Source organism: Rhincodon typus, unplaced genomic scaffold (assembly GCF_021869965.1).
Source record: "Rhincodon typus isolate 14 unplaced genomic scaffold, sRhiTyp1.1 hic_rhity00000696, whole genome shotgun sequence".
Classification (NCBI taxonomy): domain Eukaryota; kingdom Metazoa; phylum Chordata; class Chondrichthyes; order Orectolobiformes; family Rhincodontidae; genus Rhincodon; species Rhincodon typus.
In genome coordinates this window covers 1-10,493 of record NW_025966334.1, presented here as the reverse complement: position 1 = coordinate 10,493, position 10,493 = coordinate 1, and the positions used below count along the sequence as shown (strand labels likewise).

Below are 10,493 nucleotides of genomic sequence, written 5' to 3'. Positions count from 1 at the left end.
TGTCCTTACTTCCTCTGATGTAACAGTTATTGTCTATCCTTACTTCCCCTGATGTAACAGTTATTGTCTGTCCTTACTTCTTCTGACGTAACAGTTTGATGTGGCTAAGAGGCTTGTAGAGCCACCTCAGGAAAACAGTTAAGAGTCAAGCTTATTATGACAGAATTGGATATTTTACTAACACAAGCTTTTCAACTTCCAAATTATCAAACTGCACAGTGGGTTTAGTATCATCGATAATTAGTCCAGCCCTCTGTGTAAAGTAAATTATACCTTTAAGGATATTATACACAGTCTGGTCGCCACACTACCAGAAGGATGTGGAGGCTTTGGAGGGGGCACAGAAATGGTTTACCAGGATGTCACCTGAATTAGGAAAAGTTTCTATAAATATATAAAATGAAAAAGAGTGGCTAAAGTAAACGTTGGCCCTTTAGAGCATGAGAAGGGGAATTTAGTTATGGGATATGATGAAATGGCCGAGGCATTGAACAGGTATTTTGTATCGGTCTTCACAGTGGAGGACACTAATAACATGCCAGTAATTGACAAAGAGACGAAGGTAGGTGAGGACCTGGAAACAATCATTATTACGGAAGAGGTAGTGTTGGGCAAGCTAATGGAGCTAAGGATTGATAAGTCTCCTGGCCCTGATGGAATGCATCCCAGGGTACTAAAAGAGATGGCGGGAGAAATAGCAGGTGCACTGGTGGTAATTTTCCAAAATTCACTGGACTCCCAGCAGATTGGAAAACAGCAAATGTGACGCCACTGTTTAAAAAGGGAAGTAGACAAAAGATGGGGAATTATAGACCAGTTAGCTTAACCTCTGTAGTGGGGAAGATGCTTGAGTCTATTATCAAGGAAGAAATAGCAAGGCATCTTGATAGAAATTGTCCCGTTGGGCAGATGCAGCATGGGTTCATGAAGGGCAGGTCATGCTTGACAAATCTTTTGGAATTCTATGAAGACATTACGAGCGAGGTGGACAATGGGGACCCAGTGGATGTGGTGTACCTAGACTTCCAAAAGGCCTTCGACAAGGTGCCGCACAAGAGGCTACAGCATAAGATAAGGATGCATGGCATTAAGGGTAAAGTGTTAGCATGGATAGAGGATTGGTTGACTAACAGGAAGAAAAGAGTGGGGATAAATGAGTGCTATTCTAGCTGGCAGTCAGTGACTAATGGTGTGCCTCAGGAATCAGTGTTGGGACTGCAATTATTTACAATTTATATAGATGATTTGGAGTTGGGGACCACGTGTAGGGTGTCAAAGTTTGCAGATGACACTAAGATGAGTGGCAAAGCAAAGTGTGCAGAGGACTGTGAAACTTTGCAGAGGAACGTAGATACATTGAGTGAGTGGGCAAAGGTCTGGCAGATGGAATACAATGTAAATAAATGTGAAGTCATACATTTTGGTAGGAGTAATAGTAAAAAGGATTATTACTTGAATGGTAAAAAGTTGCAGCATGCTGCTATGCAGAGGGACCTGGGTGTCTTTGTGCATGAATCACAGAAGGTAGGTCTGCAGGTACAACAAGTAATTAGGAAGGCAAATGGAATTTTGTCCTTCATTGCTAAAGGGATTGAAATAAAAAACAGAGAGGTTATGTTGCAGCTGTACAAGGTGCTGGTGAGGCCACACCTGGAGTACTGTGTGCAGTTTTGGTCTCCTTACTTGAGAAAGGATGTACTGGCACTGGAGGGGGTGCAAAGGAGGTTCACTAGGTTGATTCCGGAGTTGAGGAGGTTGGTTTATGAGGAGAGACTGAGTAGATTGGGATTATATTCATTGGAATTCAGAAGATTGAGGGGGGATCTTATAGAAACATATAAAATTATGAAGGGAATAGATAAGATAGAAGTAAAGAGGATGTTTCCACTGGCAGGTGAAGCTAGGACAAGAGGGCATAGCCTCAAGATTAGAGGGAGCAGATTTAGGACTGAACTGAAAAGGAATTTCTTCACCCAGAGGGTTGTTAATCTATGGAATTCCTTGCCCAGTGAAGTAGTTGACGCTACTTCAGTCAATGCTTTTAAAAAAAAGGTAGATAATTTTTGAACAATAAAGGAATTAAGGGATACGGTGAGAACGCGGGTAAGTGGATCTGAGTCCACGAAAGGATCAGCCATGATCTTATTGAATGGCAGAGCAGGCTCGAAGGGCCAGATGGCCTACTCCTGCTCCTACTTCTTATGTTCTTATTAGAAGGTATTAGCTCTACGGAGAGATTGGGAAAACCCAATTTGTTTTCACGTGAACATTATTGTAACGGCCCATGACTAAAGTTGACAAGATGGTTGCCAGGAGATTTTTAGCTGACACAAGATGGCCGAAAGGGGTTAGCAACTACATGTAGCAGATGTTCACAGTCAGGCGTGTGGTTTTCGCTCAGACTTACTGGATAAGATAATGAAAGGTCCTGTGCGGGTCATAAATGGGTCCAGTTGGGAAAAGACAGGAGATTTTAATTGGATTTCTATAGGCCAGCAACTTTAAGGACACAGCATTTTTGATAAGAACACATCCTTGAAAAACCTAGATAACAGACATCTAGTAACAACCAGATGTTGTTACTAGATCCCACAATAATCTAGACTCTTTGGGTAATTATCATCACATATTGAACATACCCATATGAGTATTGTGAAATGCAACCCACAAGCATCTATGCAGAGATTTAGTTGAATTTTTATGAGCAGCCAACTATAAGCAGGAATAAGACCCTCCCTCAATAGCAGGCAAGATGGAGCAACAAATGGTGCAAACAGATAACTAAAACACCACCAGCACAGGAGGGAGACAAAGGAAGGGAGACAAAAGAGAGGTCACGACTGGGGAGAGATAAACAATTGAAACTTAAGTGCAGATGTAGATAATCTGAACAAATTCTTACATCCAAAGATCAAAGGAAGAGTGATAGAGACAGATTACAAAATACAGAGTGAAGATGTGGTTATGTCCCCTAATTATTTGCGGAATCTAAACAAGTTTCATTTAAAGACTTGGTAAAGTTGTGAAGTGATTGAATTTCACCCTCATCAGTGGTATTCAAATAGATGCTTTCTGTAAAGAAAATTGGTAATGGAAAGTTTTTACGGTAGAAATAATAAAAGATTCATTCAAGAATTAAACTCTGGTTTAAAGCTCACTTATAATATGAGAGTAGCAGGGATTGTAATTGTAACTGTTTGTTTGATCTCTCAGGCTGAAGTGAGAGAGGGGGTGTTCCCAATTTGTCAGCTGTGTCACAGAATTGGAGTCACTTTATTTTAGAGTTGATTTTAAAGACCTTATAACAATTGGTAGAAATTAATATCCTTCCTAATCTCCTGCAGTAGAGTTAGTAGAGAATTTGGAAGAGTCTGCAGACGTAAGCAAGTATTTGGGTTATTGGAAAATAATACGGTGCAGCTGGCAAATGTCTGGATGCTTTGTAAGATCCCAAAGACAGATGATAGAGGTATCTGGTAAACATCATAAGATTATGGGAGGACTTAAGGCTGTCTATAGAGATATCAATCACTGCTTGTGTGTTTGCTGGATTGGATGTATAGAGTATGGGGATGTGGCTAACAATGACATCAATGTTGCATGTAATTATTGTAAAGTGAAAGGTATACAAATGTTGTATTCGTTTGCAGAAAGTAACATTGTCATTGACCTCTCCTCCAATCTCAGCTGTTATTATGAGGGCAACATACCTGACTGACAATGTCCCAGACACCACCATCAACATCCCTGGATATGTCCTGTCCCTCCGGCAGGATGGACCCAGCAGAGGTGATGGCACAGTGTTATACAGTCACGAGGGAGTTACCCTCAGAGTTCTTAACATTGATTCCGGAGGTGAAACATGGGCAAGGAAACCTCTTGCTGATTACCACGTGTTGTCCTCCCTCAGCTGATGAATCAGTATTCCTCCAAGTTGAACAACAATGAAGAACTGAGGGTGGCAAGAATGTAAAATGCACTCTGGGTGGGGGTTTTCAATGTCAAGAGTAGCTCGGCAGCAATACTACTGATTGAAATGGTCAGTTCCTAAAGGACGTAGCTGCCAGATTGGGAAGGTGGTGAGGGAACCAACAAGAGGGAGAAACATTATCTCATCCTTACCAACCTACTGGCTGCAGATGCATCTGTCCATGACAGTATTGGAAGAGTGACCACCACACAAACCTTGTGGAGACAAAGTCTCGCCTTTACATTGAGAATACTCTTCATTGTACTGTGTGGCATTATCACCATGCTCAACAGATCAAGACTGGGCATCCATGAGGTGATGTGGGCCATCAAATGCAACAAAATTGTACTCCAACACAATCTGTAATCTCATAGTCCAGCATATCCCAACTCAACCCTTACCATCAAGACAGGGGATCAACCCTGGATCAATAGAGGGTGCAAGAGAACATGCCATGAGCAGCGCCAGGCATACCTGGAAATGAGTTGTCAACCTGGTGAAGCCACCAAACAGGACTACTTACTTGACAAACAGTAAAAGCAGCCAGTGACAGAAGGAGCTAAGTGATCCCACAACCAACGGATCAGATCTAAGATCTGCAGTCCTGCCACATCCAGTTGTGAATGGTAGTGGACAATTAAACAACTCACTGAAGGAGGTGGCTCTACAAATATCCCCATCCTCAATGATGGAAGAGCCCAGCACATCAGTGCAAAAGATAAGGCTAAAGCATTCACAGCAATCTTCAGCCTGAATTGCCAAATGGATGACTCATCGTGGCCTCACCCAGTGGTCCACAGCATTACAGATACCAGTCTTCAACCAATTCTCTTAACACCGCGTTTGATATTGTTTGATACCGGTTGGAGGCACTGGATACTGTAAAGGCTATGGGCCTGACAACATTCCAGCAACAGTACTGAAGACATGTTCCAGAACTCGCCTAGCCAAGCCATTCCAGTACAGTTACAACACTGGTATCTGTCCAACAAAGTGGAAGATTGCCAAGGTATGTCCTGTACACAAAAAGCAGGACAAATCCAACCCGGCCAATTACCGCCCCATCAGTATCCTCTCAATCATCAGTAAAGTGATGGAAGATGTCATCAACAGTGCTATTAAGCAGCACCTGCTCAGCAATAACCTGCTCAGTGACACCCAGCTTAGGTTCCACCAGGGCCACTCAGCTCTTGACCTCATTACAGTATTGATTCAAGCATGGACAAAGGAGCTGAATTCCAGAGGTGAAGTGTGAGTGACAGCCCTTGACATCAAGGCTGCATTCGGCCAAGTGTGGCATCAAGGAGCCGTAACAAAACTGGAATCAATGGGTATCGGGGGAAAACTCTGTCAGCACATAGGAAGATTGTTATAGTTGTTGGAGGTCAGTCATCTCAGCTCCAGGACATCGCTGCACGAGTTCCTTAGGGTTGTCTCCTAAGCCCAACCATCTACAGATCAGAAGTGGGCATGTTCGCCAATGATTGCACAATATTCATCACCATTTGCAACTCCTCAGACACTGAAACAGTCCAAGTTCAAATGCAACAAGATCTGGACAATATCCAGGTTTGGGCTGACAAGTGGCAAGTAACATTCGCACCACACAAGTGCCAAGCAATGGCCATCTCCAATAAGAGACATTCTAACCACCACCTCTTGACTTTCAATGGTGTTACCATCACTGAATCCCCTGCTATCAACATTGCTGGGGTTACTATTGACCAGAAACTCAATTGGACTCGTCACATAAACACCATGGTTACAAAAGTGGACCGGGGCTAGGAATACTGCGACGAATAACTCACCTCCTAACTCCCAAAACCTGTCCACTGTCTACAAGGCACAAGTCAGAAGTGTGATGGAATACTCCCCACTTGCCTGGATGAGTGCAGCTCTAACAACACTCAAGAAGCTTGACACCATCCAGGACAAAACAGCTCGCTTGATGGGCACCACATCCACAAGCATCCACTCCCTCCACCACCGGTGCCCACTAATAGCAAGTATGTACTATCTACACAATGCACTGCAAAAATTCACCGAAGGAATTTGCTCCCTAAAGGCATTGTGGGTCAACTAACAGCATGTAGACTACAGCAATTTAAGAAGGCAGCTCACCATTACCTTCTCAATGGCAACTAGGAACAGGCAATATATGCTGGCCAGCCAGTGATGCCCACATCCCTCCAGCAGATTTTAAAAAATATATGAATAGACAGGAAATAGACGTATATGGATCACAAAGAGGGAAAAGGTTTTAAGTTTAGAAAGGTATCATGTGTCTGCGCAGTCTTGGTGGGCTGAAGGGCCTGTTCCTGCGCTGTACTGTTCTTTGTTTTCTGTATAACTACTGAGTATCTGCAAAGGAGCATTGTCAGTGACTTCAGATCACAATGAACTGGAGCCCAGGTCGTGGGGCTCTGGGTGAGATGTTCTCTCTTACCATCTGATGTAAACAGTTATGTTCAGTAAAACCTGTCACAGTTCATTCACAAGAGTGTAGAGCCCACATTACTGTACGCTGTCATTCCAGTCATATAACTTTTATACCATCATACACATGGGACTGAAATCAGATATATGCAGTTGAAAGTTAGTGCTTTATAGCTTTATAAATATGTAGTACCACTAAACAGATCAAAAACAATTTCCTTCCATTATGTTTAATGTCAAAAAAGAATTCATCAGATTGAGTTATACTGTACCTCCTCATTGCCCATATCTGTTACTTCAACAGTTCCTCCCAGCCTTTCGATTGTCTCACCCACAACATGCATCATTCGAATCACCTCATCCCTCTTTGTTGGAGTGCCTGATTCACTCTGGATTGCTATCCATTCTTTTAGATGCTGCAAATTGAAATTGCTGCATTATTATGTACTTAACACAACCAAATGTGCTTCCTTAATCCAAGGGAAAAAAAACAAGCAGTTAAGTATTGCATCCATGAACATCGCAATACATGGATGGTGCTATTTTCCCAGGTAACAGTGATGTAGACTGCTAACTTGGTTTAGGGTGGGCTGGGAGTAATATTCCCAAAAGAATTGATAAACAACAGTAACAAATTATAAAGAATTAATGGAGAAAAAGGTGGCGTGGCTTTCCATCTTTACGCAAATTCATAAAATCATAGGACTCTATAGAAGCCATTCAGCCCTTCTTGTCAGATCCTGCTCTTTGAAAGAGTTAATGGCTTAGTTCCATTTCCCTCCTCTTTTCTTGTAACCATGTATTTTTTTTTATCCTTCGCAAGTGCAATAAGAACAGTTGTGTCCATACAACCCCAAAATCTTTTCCACCATTTAATTAGATCATGTCTGATGTTTACCTGCCTTAATTTCATATCCCTTGACAGCTTTATCCAGAAAAAAAGCAACCACTTCCACTCATTAAAAAAAGTATGCCCTGTTATTCTTGATTTTCACTATCAGAAAGAAATACTATTTCTGTATCTAGCCTTTAATGTTTTAAACACTGTGATCAGATCACCCTTCAATCTTCTATATTCAAGGTAATACAAGTCTAGGTCTATGTAACCTGTCCTCCCTAAGTTAGCCCTTTTAACCCAGTTTCTGATGAATCTCTGCTGCACCGACCCCCACAAGACCAGCATATCCTTTCCTACAAATGGTACTCAAAACTCAAACTAGTCACTCCACATGGAATCTGAGCAAGGCCCCTCAAACCAGACATGTGACCACCATTAAGTAAGTGTTGCACTTAACTTTTTAATGTGACATTAAATTGAGGCCACGTCAAACCCACAGGTGGGTGGTCCTATTTTGAAGAGGAGCAAAGGAGGTAATCCTGATGGGCTAGCAAATATTTAGTCCCTCTAGTCTGGTCATTAACATATTATTGTTGGGGAGTTTTGCAGTATGCAAATTAGACAATGATCACAGTTCAGAAAGTACTTCATTACTGTAAAGCAATCCAGAATGTCCTGAAGTCATGAGATTAACTGAATGCAATTTTAATCAAGAAACCAGAGAATTGATACCTATGTTTGAGATTTTTTTCCCATTTTAACTCTTCCAGCTGGACATCCATTGTTCCTATATCTGGCTCCAACAAGAAACCTTCCAAATAGGACAGATGTCTGTCCATCACATCTTTAAAATATGATCAAAGTTCCCTAACCATTACATTATATTCAACTAAACTCTGGAGCATCATGGTTACACTAGCAGAGATGATGTTATCCAAATGATACGATGTCCAAAGCCTTCACTTTGTCCAATCAATCTAGCCAAATTCAACCCTGAGAAACCTAAGCATCCAGCTGTACACAACTCGACAGGCTTTGTTTGCTAACCCCTTTCTTTCCCCAAGAACAATTGAGGACAAAGCTTAATCTCTATACCCCTTACGGACTCATTTAATGAAAACCCATTAAGCATTTTTTTAAAAATCAGCAATTGCACTCATTGTGGACCTCCCATGAAAATTCATGAGTGAAGACTGTGGAGAGAAAACTAACAAAGTAGCATGCACCAAAAAAAAATCAGTAATAGAATCTAGTCTAGCCCAATTCTGACAATTCCTTTCTGGAGACCTTACCTTGACATAGTCATCCTGATGTTCATCAATATATTGCAACACCTGATCAAGAGGAGATGACGCTTCCATCGCAAAGTGCAAAAGCAAACTGAAAACAATGAGTGTAATCTGTAAAAAATGTTGCACCGGAGAATTAGGATGCAGGGTAATGCTGCAATGGCTTTTGTATAAGGTATTTTACATATTTCCATTGTCAGAAATCATATTAAAAGGGAGCAAAATGGAAGCATATTTACTAAAATAAAAAAAATTCCTGTAAAATGTGTGTTTAACAACACTGCTTCAGTATCACAAATAACAGCATACATTAAATAATAACTGGCTAAGTATATGAGGGAGGAAGGAATAGAAGGATGTGCTGACATTAAATGATGAATGGAAAAAAGCTCCTGTTAACTATAAACACCAGTACAGACTAATTGGGCCGAATAGTCTACATCTGTGCTGTAAGGATGGATGTAATAAATTTCTCACATAGTACAGATTTGTTATTATTTCATATTCAATGCTTTTCTAATGTTCGTAAATCAATTTTATCCATGATAGGCTCCTGCAAATTATTACAATACCTAAGCTGCGCAAGTCAACAACTGTAATTCTGGACATAAAGTGCAAGATACTGCGGACACTGCAAATCTGAAATAAAGACTGAAAGTCCTGGAGAAATTCAGCAGGTCTGGCAGCATCCATGGAAAGAAAAACAATTAATGTTTCAAGTCCGTTTCTAGCGTTAAAAGTTAACTGTTCCTCTCCCCTGAAGCTGTCAGTACTCCTGAGTTTCTCCAGCACATTTTTTTATTCGCTCTAGTTTATTTTGCACTGTTAACACAATTCAATTTTTATCAAAAAAAATTAACTGATAGGGGGATGATTTTAGGAAATGCAACCGCGCACGAAAAAAATACAATTGCACCAATTTTTTAAATTATTATTTTCTTACGAAATAAATAAAGTAGAAACACAATAATACCTTGTAGTCGAAACGTACTAAGTTAACACTATCCCATTGAGAATGTTTCCCTTAGTATCACTCAGAAAGGAAACAAAATTTATTTTTTTATCATAACACAGTCTACCAAATCTTGCAGCGGTTTGCAGAGCTGTATGTTTTTAACAGCCAAGAAACTAAATTGAACCTTCGGTTAAAAAAGGATAAGTTCTTATTTTATAAAGTTGGAATAACTACACATTTGAAAAGCAGGATTGGCCTAATATTTCTCACCTTAGGAGTTTAAACACGGTGTCCAGAAATAACATTGAAAATTATTACCTTGTCACAGATTGTGGTGACATTTCTTTAAGCACTCAAAGGAACGTGGAATCAATCATGGAAGTTGAATACAAAAGACAAAAGACGGATGAAAATGTATAAAATAGGAAATTAAACAAAGACGTACCATGTTCACATGTTATTAGCAGAGTCAATGAAACGTAATATCAACCTTGGTCTCTGCAAAGTCTGCCTGGCGGTCTCTTTTAGAACGCTGTTTTTCAGTCTTCGAATACTGGAAGCCAAATTCGTTCACTGAGAACAGGCACTTAACAATTATTCAAACTTTTACTACCAGTTATGTGCTGGCACTAAACAGTCAAAATATCGCCAAGGAAAATAAAACACAGGAGGCAGCTTTGTGTGAATAATACATTTAAAGGGGCCCAGAAGAGGGTGTATGAAAAGCATATTATTTGCAGAGATAGAAGGTCAGTCGTATTGTCTTAATTATTCTTGTGCGTGACTGTTGTGAATTATATGCCTTTATGCGATTTATTGCATCACTTGAAACGTTCTTCACGAGTTTCCTTTTTTCATGAACTGCCTGTTATTTTAATCTGGCAAGAAAAGTTACTTCACAAAACATGAAGTTACATGTTATTTCCAGTTGGTGTCACCGGATACCATGTAACTCACTGAAGTCGCGTGCAATAAAGCTTTCATTTTGTACAAGTTTTGGTTTAA

The 10,493-nt window shown here is 40.5% G+C and overlaps 1 protein-coding gene across 2 annotated transcripts in view; it reads right to left on the bottom strand.

Annotated features, from left to right (window-relative positions):
- The window catches only part of LOC109926834 (cytosolic non-specific dipeptidase-like), a 28,860-nt gene extending 18,679 nt beyond the window's left edge, over nt 1-10,181 (bottom strand). For both annotated transcript variants that reach the window (XM_048621480.1, XM_020526682.2), the window contains exons 1-3: nt 9,934-10,181; nt 8,537-8,644; nt 6,679-6,822 (exon numbers count right to left, since the gene is read on the bottom strand). In XM_048621480.1, coding sequence (XP_048477437.1) covers nt 6,679-6,822; nt 8,537-8,644; nt 9,934-9,936 — 255 coding nt within the window. In that variant the 5' untranslated portion in view covers nt 9,937-10,181. The remainder of the gene's footprint in view (nt 1-6,678; nt 6,823-8,536; nt 8,645-9,933) is intronic.
- Between the last annotated feature and the right edge of the window lie 312 nt (nt 10,182-10,493).